The following is a 12,587-nucleotide window of genomic DNA, read 5'->3' as shown; positions in this document are numbered from 1 at the left end:
TACGCTGCAGCTGGCGGTGTGATTTGCAGCTCGTGTTCATGTACTTGCCCTAGCTTCAATCTGGCCAGCTCGCTAAAAAGAGCAGTGAGGACGCGGTGGTGCCAGCCGCACAAGCAAGCAAGTATCCGGGGGGTGAGGTGGGCTTGCGCAGCCCAAGCCACCCTGGCCTCGCTGCTATTTTTAGCAAGCTCGTTAGCTTAAGGCCAGCACAGGTACGTCACGAGCTGCAGATTGTGGATGCTGAAGATGCTGCAGTTGACACAGGAAGCTTGGGTTGAAGTTTCCACCCAGTACAGTTCATGGGAATCAGGTGTCGAAATCGCAGTGCACAAGGTGTGACCAGAGAAGTCTAGTCAGCTCAAGAACAGAGTGGCTCAGAGATTTTGGGAGTGGGGCAGGAGGGAAATGGAGCCTGTAATCTGTAGGTTGTGGGTTTTCAATGTGATCCGGGTCAGTAAGGACTGAATTCTTGTCGTCTGCTGGCTGTTCAGTCCCTGGGGGCGGGGGCTAGAGGGTCGAGTGTCTCTAGGTCTCCAGCTAGCTCCTGGTGTGTCCACATCACACAAATCACAGCTGCCCTCCCTTTATTAATAAACTTCGGCAGGGGGAAAACCAAGGAACCAGTGGGGCACTGAGACAGCGCCAGCCTCCTCCATAGAGGCGACCTCTCCACGTTGGGTTGAGGGGCGCTGGCAGGCCGTTGTGGGGAAGCTTGCTCTGCCCCAGCCTGTGCTGTTCCTATTCCGGAGATGGAGGATTTATCCCTCCAGGGCATCTGACGCCTTAGCCCTGGTTCGCGCCAGAGGATGAAGTTGTCTCTGCGAGAGTTTGATGATCAAACATGAGGAAAGAAGGGAGCAAGGTCTGTAGGAAGGAGGTGGAGAAGGGAATGACATGAAGGATCCACAAGCGTATCTAGACTTTACCGGCTGGGTACACGCTCCCATCATGCACCTCCACTGATGGGAGGAAGACATTACGCTTGATCTGGTATGACCAGGCACATCGTTAGGCATACACTGACAATTATCCCTTGTTACCGAAGGGCCCTTGGTCTCCGCTTCCTTTGATTTTGATTTTCAGTGCTATAATTTTCTTGGTCTGTTTTTCTGCTGCCTCTGTTCAGCACCTGCTTTTAAAAGCAGCTCCAGCTTGTGCCTGGCGTGGCTGCTCTGATTTGCTCTCCAATTGCACCAATCTTTGCTGCTAATTTCTTAGGTCACGGTGCTCCAAAGAGCTGTGCTGTAGCTCCTCGCTTATTATACTCGGGGGCAGGCGGGAGACAGGAAGCCAGAGTAACCTCCCGGAGGCCTTTTAGCTGCTGCTCCGTTGTTAACGAGAATGTAAATATTTTCTGGGAGAGACTGTTTAGGGGAAACACACCAGCGCTGAGGTTTCTCTTCACAAGCTCTGGAGCTGGGAGCTGCTGCTCCTGGATTCTTGCTTGCCTCATGCTGCAGAGAACGAGGTTCCCCCGTCCCATCCCCACCAAACACCCATCTGAATGATTTGTATTGCAGCAGAGCCTAGATGCCCCACTGGAGATCAGGAGCTCATTATGCTGGGCACTGGGCAAATACAGAGATTAAAGAGACTGAGGCTGCGGAGAGAAGTGACCTATCCAAGATCCTGCATGGATCAGTGGCAGAACTGAGAACAGAACCCAGGGGTCCTGATCCAATGCCCTGATTGGAATGATTTTCCCTCTCCATTGGTAACAGCTAAAGGCTGGTGCTTCACGTCCTACATCTTGATCAGTTGCTCTCAGTGGGTCTGGAAAGGCTTGCAGGAAGGCACTGTGACATGGCATGGCTTCTCCCCAGCTTTCCATGCCCAGCATCCTTGTGATTGGGTTTATTGTCCAAACGTAAGCAAGTGAAACGGTCCCTCAGCCCAGCCTTTGTCCCAGGGTTTCACAGCCTCCCTCCCCAGGGGTCTCTGGTGATCCTGCTTCGTGCAGCTTTGCACTCCCAGCCAGCTCTGTTACTCTCCTGGAACAGCAGTTCCAGGGCAATCTTACTGGGCAGCTGGCCCCTTGTCCCATCACACCCCCTCTGACAGGCCATTATCACCCCTGCCTCCCCCCTTGAATTTGCTCATTTGGGCCCACCTGCCCTGACATCTGGGCCTGGTCTGCTGGGACTCGCTGATCTGCCACCCGCCAAGGAGTCAAATCTGAAATGCTACATTATATTTATTTTTTTCCCAAACCTGGCTCTGATTACAAAAGCAGAGATGTTCCTGAGGCCCGGTCCCTGTGACCAGCTGTGTGCATCAACTCCCTGCCTGCACAGGTGAGGCAGCAGAATGTGACTTCATGTAGGGAACACACACAGAAGCTTGCTGCCCAGGGGTATGGAAGACCCAATATCCTGGCAACCATCCACTTCGGAGGGAGATGTCTGGGATCTTGTGGCATTCTATTTGCGGGTCGGCCTGTTGGCTGGCTCAGCTTTCTGGATGCACGCAGCTCCTAGCCTGCAGGTGGTGACCTGATGCTGGTTTCAAGCTTCCAAATAGCTTCTCAGCCATATTGTCACCCCCACTTGATTCTCATTTTTGCAGGGGACCCTGGAGTGTCTGGAGGAGGAGTTACTGGCCTTTTTCTCCGTCACCCCTCACTCTGTCTACACAGCAATGATGGACAATAGGTAATCCTTTTTCCTTGCTGCTGGGACGGCAGGACACCTTTGCTCCTGTCCCAGAGGAAGTGGGAGGAGGGAGGGTTTTGCATGGTGACTCCTGCTTGAGCTGGTTCCCGCTTAGTAATGAGGTCACTGGGTGTGTGTGACGGTCAATCTGTCAAGGTGTCAGGTACACAGGATCTTTGGGGCTGATCTTGCAGACTGCAGGCACGAACCAGACAGAGCTGCCCCACGAAGGGGCCTTTGACTCGAGTTCTTCGGAGATGCCTGTTGCAATGGACTTGTGGGGATCGGAGGCCTCTGCCTGCATCCCCTCGAACCCAGTCGTTTGCCTTCCGTCCACCAAACGCGGGTATGTCCTCACTGCAAGAAAACGCCCGTGGCTGGCGCATGGCAGCTGACTCGCGTTCGGGAGGGCTCAGGCTGCTGGGCTATAAAATCGCAGTGTAGATGTCCAATCTTGGGCTGGAGCCCGGGCTGTGGGACCCTTCCCCCTCAGTGGTTCCAGAGCACAGGCTCTAGCCCAAGCCTGGCTGTCTCCACTGATTGTATAGCCCCGCGAGCCTGAGTCAGCTGATACAGGCCAGCCCCGGGGTGTTTGACTGCAGTGTAGACATACCCCAAGAGTCGGATCTGATCTCAGATCGCTCGCTGGAGAGGGAATCAACCAACCCGTCCTCTTCAGAGAGAGATGGCCGGATTAGCTCCAGTCTCAGGTTATCTAGACCAATAGCTCGTTTGCCGCCGGGGGCCTAACGTGCTGTGAAGCTTCTGATCCCTGAGCTCTGATGGTGGAGTTTAAAGAACCACTTGTGACCAAAGCCCGGTTGGTTTGTTTTTGTTCCAGCTTTGAGCGGCTGCTGCTCCATGCCCTCTGCCAGTACATGGACCTCGTCTCTGCCAGTAAGAGCCTTGTTTTGGTTCTCTTCTCTCCATTGCTATCAAGCCTCTCCAGCTAAGCCCTCTTCCTCCCCACCCTTCCGTCACCCCTGCCTGCCTTCCACTGCAGCTCCCAGATAACTCTCACCACACGCTGCCAGCGTTTCCCTGTGGCTCTGGGAGCTGGGGAGTCAGGTGGGTTACCCTGGGAGATTATTTGAAGGCCGCATGGGGCTGGGAGGCAGGAATTCCAGCATTGTAATCCCAGCTGTGCCAGTGAGGAGTCGTGCAGCCTGGGGTATCTTCCAGTGCCTAATTCCTGCCCCGCTAGGGTGCTGCCGGGTTTGATTAGCTACTGTTTGTACAGCAGTTGGAAATGCAAGTTGCTGTCTCAAATGCTAAGCACCATTCTGTATGGCCAGTCCTCTTAGGGCCAGATCCTAAGAATCCAAACGCCAGGATGCAGCCCTTAATTACACAGCTCAATGAACTTCTTGCAACCCACTCGACTGTCCTGGGCTTTGCTTCCCTCCCGCTGTGCGTCATTATTCCATGCACCCTCTGGCAAGGCCCAGGGGTGGGGAAAGGAAGGAATCTGTTCCCAAGCTGCAGTACTGATTACAGCTAGCGGGGTGTGCATTAGGGAAGATGGAGTTGGAGTGTGTTGGGTGGCATGTCTGGGCTGGGAACCCCATTCACTCTGGCATGTTGGCAAGTCAGTGGGAGTTGCTGCTGCTTATACCAGGGCCGAGTTTGGCCCAGAGATTCGACATCCCACCGCAAGGCTGAGCCCTTGGAAGACGTCCTGCCGGTCCTAGAATTGATCTCGCTATCGGCTGCTGCTCTGGGTGAGCTGTTCACTGGGGAGTGAGCATGCTTCCGTCCTTCCACTTGTTCATCGGGAGGTTTGGCTCAGTGGGTTCAAAACAACCAGCTGTTCGCTTGGCCCAGTCAGTCTCTTGTTGCATCAGCCTTTGTCTGCGGCTCCCTTCCAGGCAGCGAGCTGGCCTGGCCACCAGAAGCCAGCAGGAGAGTGTCTGTCTGGAGGGTGTTATGGGCTGGAAGGGCATGCTGCGTGCGGTCTGTGTGCGAAGGGAGCTCACGGGGCGAGGCTAACTTTTTGTGTTGGAAATGAGCACATACAAATCCTACTGGGAATACAGCACCTTGCAGCTGGGAGGCACAAGTGGTTTAGCAGCTCAGATGTGGGCCGGGCCAAGCAAGTCATATTGTCATGCTGTGCCTCAGTTTCCCCATCATTAAAACCTGGCTGATTCTACTCGCCTCTCTCTGGGCAGTGCTGTGAGAGGTCATTGTGGGATCTGCAAGCAGGTGTGCTCCTGCCCTGTTCTTAACCCAGTGCATGCAAACATTCCGGATCTGGCCCAAACTTACCTCCTCTTTGGGGCTTGCATTTATCAACTTGGCTGCCCAGCACCCTCAGGTGACTTTGAAAACGTCAACTTTAAGTAACCAAACACAAACCTCAACCCAAGAGTTCTCCTGAGTGTGGCTGTGGCTGGCAGTTTTCTCCAGGCAGGACACCACTGTCAATGCCTCTGTGTTAGGTGCTCATCTAGCTTATCCCCCCTGGATCAGAACTAATGAGACCCACCTGGTCTGATCGCTGGGGTGAGTGAGTAGAAGAGCACTTCATCTTTCTGTTTGGTCCCAGAATATGACCCCAGTTGCAGGCCCAAATCCTGTGGTCTTTGCTCTAACTGTGTGAGAGATGGAGGCATGATCTGGCTCCGAAAAAAGAACTCAGATTCCTTCCTCTCTCTGTCCAGGTTCTGACTTTGAAGGGAAACGCCAAATGAAAGTGAGCAACAAACACGGAGTCTTCCTGCCCCCAGAGTTACTGCTGTCCACCTACTTGGAGCAGATGAGCTGATAAGCCTGGAAGACATCCCACTCGGTGCTCTGAAGGCTTCTACGATCCCTAGATCTGCTATCCGTCCACTCAGTTCTCAGCGTACAAATGGGGTGTGTCCCCACCCTCTCCGACGATTCTCTGCACTTGTGCAATGGCCTAACTGGCGGGTGGGTTTGTGTGGAGTGGGTTAGATTGCCATCCCTTGTGCCCTGCTTCAAGACAGGAAGTCTTCCCTTGCCCATTGCTGAAGCTCTGCAGGCATCTCCCGCAGCTGCCACTGTCTCTTCCCCGTGTGGCACAAGCTTGGCAACACGTGGGTGTGACTTCCAGCTTCCTCCCCACCCCTGGGGTGCTCCTGGTTCCACCCAAGGCTTCTCCATACCGCTCCTGGTACCTGGTGGAGGGCACCATCTCTGCTCCTTGCAGGCGGGGGGGTCTGGCAGAGGCCTGCAAGCACCCCCCAGGCAGCCCACTCTGTCCGGAATGGAACCACCTATTGGACAGCCCAAAACATCAACCTTTGTCATGCTCAAGTGTCCAACCCCTTCTCAAAGACATGGTCAGGACTGAGGACTCTGCCTCTCTTGAAGCCTTTGCCCTGGATGGGCAGAGTCCTGCGGGTGAGGGTGGTAGGAGCTGACTCCAGGGGTCTCCCCTGCTGCCTGTAGGCTAGTGGGAGGTGAGGAAGCGTCATCCCTGCAGGATTCCCTCTGAGGGCCCATCGACACTGTCAAATGCATATCAGCTGTTGTTGCGGCACTGTTCCCTCTTGTAGTGTAGATGGGATCTTGATTGTGTCTCTGCCCCCCAAGCCATGTTCCGGATTCAGAATCCAGCCAGGTTCGGGGCGATGGTGAAAGTCCTGTTCTCATAAAATGGAAATGTGCTTTTATTGGTGCTGGGGAACAAGATCGCTCTTGAATAGTGGATATGGGCCCTTCATCTCAGCCCCTTCGGGCCACATCCTGCCCTCATTTCTCTGACTCACTGGCCTCTTAGCTTGGCAGGGAGACTCCAGGACCTGCTGCGGCTGCCAGATATCACCACGCTTATGGTGTGAGACCAGTCTGCCTAGCCCTGCCTTGGGCGTGGCGCTATCTCCCAGCAGTAGCTGCGCTCCCTGGAAGCTCATTTAAACACAAACAGCCTGTCCCTGGGTGCCTCTGGCTTCCCCCGGGGGTGAATTTGGAGCAGTATTTTTGTGACAAAACAGTTCCCTTTCGGTCTTAGCATTTCAGTGGCTCTGACCTTGCCGTTGAGCATCTGAATTGGTCTCCTTCCCCAGCTCAGTAAACACTTCAACAGGAGCCTAAAGCTTCAGCAGTGGCTGAAGTGCTTTGCCGAATCAGGACCTGAATGTCCAGCAGCTGCCTGGAACATATAACTTGTAAATTGCATTTCACAGACCAGGGAGGCAGGGGAAGAGCCTGGGGTCAATTACCACAGACTGCAACAGCCTGCTTTGGCTGGTGCCTAACCCTACTTCCGCTCGCCACTCGCCACAGAGCGCTTTAAAACTTCGCAGGGTCAGCCCTGGATACAATCCAGTGGCATATAGGGGGTGTAGATCCCACCGAATGCACGCATTAGCACTTATCTAGCCTTGGCAAAGGAGTGAAATATCTGTGTGAAAAGCTCAAAGACGTGTCCAAGCAGGACTCAGCGCTCCCCTCCCCTGCTGGCTGCTTGGTTTTGGACTAGGGAGAGCGATCTGTTAGTTCTGACAGAAGCTCAGCGGAGAAGCTGTCCAGGGAGCCAGCCCTGAGTGGGAGTAACTAGCCCATTGTTTAGTGTCTCCGTGTAGATTGGCATTGAGCAAACAGCCCTCTGAAGCCAGATCGCTATTGTTTAAGCTTTGGTACAGTTATCAGTGAGACAATAACACAAAGGTCTGGCTTTCTCTGCAGTGTGGGGGCCTTTTCTTAATATAATAGTGTGTCATTTATACAGATGTGTGTTGGTGATTGTGGAATCCAAGCCAGGGCCTTAGCAGTCCTGCCGCTCGCAAGCATGGCTGGGTGGTCAGAGCTGAACATCACAGCTTGGGCCACCTGGGTCTGCCAGGGGTATCTGGCGCGGGGGGAGGGCAGGGGGAGTTTTATATCATGGCGCAATTTAAATGGCTCCGTTTCCAGCTCTCTAGTGCTGTAACGAGCCCGTTCGGATATGTGTGGTTTTTAATATGTATACTACGTGTTGGGTTGTTTCATTTGGTGCATATCAAGAGCTGCTCTCACCTGTACATAGCAGCTGGTTTAAAGGGATGGGCCAGGTTTGATTCTCCACCATCCCGCACTGCCTGTGTCTGATCAGCCCTGCGGGGAAACGCTCCTGTGTTGGGATTCTCTGTAGCTGTGAGCAGTAAAGAATCCCGACTGAGGTGCGCGTACTTGTACTCTCTGCACAGGTTCGGGGCTTGATTCTCCTCTCCGCTATAGTGCGGCTCCCTTGGTTTCACTGGAGTTACTCCTGACTTATATGGGTTAGTGACCAGAATTAGGCCCCCGGAGGGCAGGATCAGGCCCCTTTCCCCTCTTCTCGCTGAGCACCAGCGTAGCTCGTGAGTGAGGCTGTACACTGAGTGGGTGGAGAATCAGGCTCCGTTGACATCTCCTCTTCCCTTGTAAACCAGCTGGATGTAAAAAACTTTTTTCAGCAAAACAACCTCTCATCCTACAGTGGAGGACCCTTGATTTGCTTTGGACAGCAAGGCTCTCCTGGGCGTGGGTGGGGGTCTGTTCTAGCTGGACAATGCAGCATAGCGGACCGCAGCCCTTGACCTCCCATGGGTGCGCTTTTGTGCATGTCAAAGCCATGCACTATTCTGGGAGCTGCTCTGGGCAGAAAAGGCAAACTCCTGCCACAGTCCCTGCTCTGCTCTGCCCTGGGGCCTGGCGTCCCCTTCTGCCAGCTCTGCACACTGCCTCTCCAGCCCATGCTCCTGGTCTGGTGAGATGTCGCAAACCAAAGTGATCTTGGCACGGACAGTGCCTCTGTGCAGCCCAGCACTCGATCAGGACCGTACTGCGGATTGTAATGTGGACATGGATGTTGTGTGTCGTGCTTCCGGGAATGGTTATCGATTTTTCTTTTTAATTGTGTCACTTGTACGTGCCAGCCCTAGCTCTTGCCTCTGTTGAAAGGACCGTCCCCTGTTCTCACCGCAGCATTCACCTGCTGTGCCTGAGCAAATCCATGCGTGGACTGGTGACTGTGTGGTGTTGGTAATGCTTTAGTCTGCTGTAAACCAGAGGCCAAAACCGGGGCTTCTGCTGAAAGGGGAAAAAAACGATTCCTTGTGAGCTGACTCAGCTGGGGAAGGTATGTGCACAAGGACAATAAATCATGGTGCTCCGGAGTCATCTGTCTGCTCGTGTGTCGTGTCATAGCGATCGCCCTCTGTCCAAGCCGGGGCTTGAGGGTGGTATTGTTAGCAAGAGGTGTAGGACGCTAAGGGTTTGTCTACACAAGCACTTTTGTCGGTGAAGGGTGTGGAAAAAGCACATGGTGTGGACAGCGCTGTGTTGGCAGGAGACCCTCGGTGAGGCGTGATTTAATTACACCGGTGGGAGAGCTTTCTCCCATCAGCCTATATCGGCTACACAGGAGGCCTTACAGCAGTACGGCTGTGCCGCTGTGTGGTCCATAGTGAAGACCTGGCCTAATGGAATATCCCGTCGTGCTCAGACGTGAGGCAATTAACTTATGAATCATCCTAACTGGAAGAAACTCCAGGGCTTCTGATGTAGCACTGCCAGCTGCCACCACCGGCTGAGTTTAAATCCACTTAGCAGGCTGTGTGTTGTGAAACTGACAGTGATTGAAAATATAATTTACGCCTACCTACTATGTATTATGGAGCTTTGTTCTCCATAATAGCTGATTTCTTAAACTGTCAAACAGACAAAGCAGGGAGGAGGCTGCAGCTTAGATGAAAGGCCATGGTCGTATCTACGCTAGGGAAGCCTGCAGCCCATCTACCTTCAGCAGCCTTAATTCCAGCCAGTGCTCTCAGCCCCTGGATCCAGGAGCCCCATGTTCATTTGCAAATTGCATTCTAGCAAAATAAAGCATCTTTGGCCGGGCACGAGCGCCACTCAGCACCCAGACGAGAAATGGGACAATGGCTCGCTCCGCCAGCAGGAACACACGTCTCTGCTTTGTATTTGCCTGTTCTGTACAAGAGCATGGGCGTGAACCCCCCCCCATCACCCCCAACCCCCTTGTGTGGCCATATTAATGGAGACGGGGCTGGCAGACTCCTCTGTTCTTGGCAGCAGCGGGCTGGGGGGGAAGAGGAAAAAGTGGGTAGAATCAGAAGCCTGATACAACCTGTGAGTAAGGATCCAAAATCTGAACAGCTTGGTCCAGATCCTCTGCTCTTCTTTCAATCTTCCGTTCTCTTGGGGGGGATGTTATTGTGATCTGCCACGTCTTCCTCCTTCTGCTGTCTCTTTCAGTCCCTCTTTAGTCAGTCTCTTGTGGCTCTCTCTGCCCACTCTCTTTAGTTCTCCAGCCCCCTCTCTCATCCTTCCATCACTCATGCACCTGCCCCCTTGGATCACTGACAATCACCCTCCATCTAGCCACACATCTGCCCCTTGGGGCCACATGTACACTCCCCAAAACTCCTGGATTCTAGGGAGCCAGGGGAGATGCCCGTTTGGTCCCCTCCCCACCCCACCCCAGCCTAAGCTGAAAGTGGGACCAGGGTCACGGGGCTGGGCTTTGTGCCTTATCTCTCCTGCTTCTGGACAGACGGTGCTGCCTTAGCCCCTTGCAAGCTGCAGTTGAACATGGGAACTCAGGGCAGTTGGGCCCTAATGAGCAGCTTTATTCACAGGCACACGGGCATTAAAGGCACCAGTCTGATGGAGCCCTGTGGAGCGCTCGCTCTTGCCACTTACTGGCTCCCCAGGCAGCCCTAGGAGGTCTCTAATCGCCACCCAGGGCGGAGAAGTGTTACCCCCTGCCGGGGGAAGGCAGGAGCCAGGGAGCGAAGCAAGCTTGCACGGAGGGAGAGCTGTAGGGGGATCAGAGTGACTGAGAGGCCTCTGGCCAGCCCAACTGGCTGGTTCATTCCGGCAGAGCCGAGGCTGAGTGTGGAACAGTCCTCGCTCTGAAGCCCCCTGCGGGTTCCGACTGGAGCCATCAGGCTCAACGACTGAGCCCACAGGGCTTCCCAGCACCACCTGCTCTCTGTCTGTCTGGTTTTCTCATCTTGCACTTTTTCATTTGGGGTTTGCAAGTGCATTAGATCGGCCTCCATCTGCCTTTGCTGGACAGGGTGGAGGAGCAGGGGTGATCATGTGGAGGGGACAAGGGACGCAATGCTTTGTTCCACTTGCCAGGTGCACCATGCACACACATGAAACCAGCTGGCTGCATGCCCCTGGGGGACCAACCCAGCGCCTCAGGTGTGTCCACAGAGCGCCAGGCCAGAGGAGTGACTTTAAGCCCCCCAGGGGAGAGAGAACTGTCCCAGAGGCCCTGCTTGGTCACACTGCATCATGCAAAGTGGGAGACAGGGAGCGTCTGTTTGTGCAGCCCCTGGGGCCCTGGTCCATGACACAGCCTGCCGGCTACTACCACAAGAGAGCTAACAATAATTAAAAGAGGGCTGCCCAGCTGTCAAGAAGCTGAATGCATCCCCAGGTCTCAGGTTGTTTCTTGTTCCCGGGAGTGGGCCGCGTGGAAAGGGAATGGGAACAGGTCAAGGAGCTGGGTAAGTCAGGGTGGTCGCTAGGGGCGGTAATTCTCTGCACCCCCACCATGCCTCCCCAGCTCATGGGAGCCAGGAGGACATGAAACTGCCAATGCCCATGAGAATGGGGTTTGGCACAGATTTCCTCCCCAGCAACAGCAGTGAACGTAGTTGTGTTTGGGAATTTTCTGGTTTGAATGAAGCAGCTGGCAGCGTGTTCTGCAGGTCCCTGAAGTTTCATATTGAAACCACAGATCCCACCCTGGCACCGGATGGTGGGTGGGTGTTTGCTCAAACCTCAGCATCCCTGATTCACTCCAAAACTCACTCCCCAGCTTGCTTGAACCTCAGCACTCACTTGTGCCGACCTCAAGCCCCCACATGGCTGGCTCCAGATTTGGTCTGGCTGTGGCTTAAAACTTGATCTGGGTTCGTTGAACTTCAGGCAAACTTGGTCCAAGTTATGGGGTGTAACAAAATCCCAAGCCAGGCAGGAACTCATGCCAATTAGATTATGGTACGTCACTTTCCCTAAAGAGAGAGAGCCTGGGGAATTCTGCAAATTTACTTGAGATAGTGAAGTTTTGTTGGATACTGAGATATTGGGGTTTATTTGGGTCTACACAAATAACAAGTTGCTGGGGTTTATTTGCATGGATGCAAATACCAAGATACTAGAGTTATTTGTATGTAACCCAGTAGAAAAAACAGTGGGGTGGATCTGGGTCTATGTATTTGGGGAATGAAGAGTGAGATTGTGGGGTAAGATTGGGTTATGGGGGAAGCTCAATATGCAAGAGTTGCTTTGGGTTCCTCTGAATAATGAGATTTTTGTGGGGTGGGGCCTTGGACTTTCCCAAAGGCAGAGGGTTTTTCTTTGGGGGGGGGGGGGAATATTTGGGCAGCCCCAGCCCCAAATACTAGGGTAATTTGTAAAACCCTGCTGCAGAGGGAGTTAACAGAAATGCCCTAAGGAGAGGTTTCCTTACAAGAGGGGAAGGGCAGGCAAGAAAAATATGGAACGCTTCACGAATTTGCGTGTCATCCTTGCGCAGGGGCCATGCTAATCTTCTCTGTATCGTTCCAATTTTAGTATATGTGCTGCCGAAGCGAGCACAAATTCAAGGTGGACCAGCTTGGTATTTATATCTCTAAAAATTTATTTTATTTTCAGTAAGGGTGATCTTAGTATGTTGTCAACTATATGTACCTAATTAATGTTCTTGTTTACTTAATACATATCATTATTTTATTTCATAATAACCTTTTATTTTCATTAAATCCACTTAAATTTGGCCCTCATCTCAGCTTCTCAGCCGTCTGGCATTATGGGTAGGAATGTATGCAAATTAACAGAGCAGCGCCCTCGGCTGAAGGAGGCCCTCACACTGGGGCTGCCCTGTGGGATGCCTGAGCGAATTGTCCACAAACGGCTCCGAGACCGCCTCCCGCTCTGACAGAGACGGGCCAGCGGGGCGAGTCG

The 12,587-nt window shown here is 53.5% G+C and overlaps 1 protein-coding gene and 1 non-coding gene across 3 annotated transcripts in view; one reads left to right on the top strand and one right to left on the bottom strand.

Annotated features, from left to right (window-relative positions):
- The window catches only part of R3HDM4 (R3H domain containing 4), a 31,510-nt gene extending 22,752 nt beyond the window's left edge, over window positions 1–8,758 (top strand). For both annotated transcript variants that reach the window (XM_077805406.1, XM_077805405.1), the window contains 3 exons: window positions 2,566–2,651; window positions 3,493–3,548; window positions 5,315–8,758. In XM_077805406.1, coding sequence (XP_077661532.1) covers window positions 2,566–2,651; window positions 3,493–3,548; window positions 5,315–5,418 — 246 coding nt within the window. In that variant the 3' untranslated portion in view covers window positions 5,419–8,758. The remainder of the gene's footprint in view (window positions 1–2,565; window positions 2,652–3,492; window positions 3,549–5,314) is intronic.
- Window positions 8,759–12,114: 3,356 nt separating this feature from the next.
- LOC144257535 (U6 spliceosomal RNA) lies at window positions 12,115–12,221 on the bottom strand. Its single transcript, XR_013344557.1, has one exon. It is a non-coding gene; the product is annotated as a U6 spliceosomal RNA (small nuclear RNA).
- Window positions 12,222–12,587: the final 366 nt, after the last annotated feature.

This window comes from Eretmochelys imbricata, chromosome 25, assembly GCF_965152235.1.
Source record: "Eretmochelys imbricata isolate rEreImb1 chromosome 25, rEreImb1.hap1, whole genome shotgun sequence".
NCBI classification, from domain to species: domain Eukaryota; kingdom Metazoa; phylum Chordata; order Testudines; family Cheloniidae; genus Eretmochelys; species Eretmochelys imbricata.
This window is presented reverse-complemented; position numbering and strand designations above follow the sequence as displayed.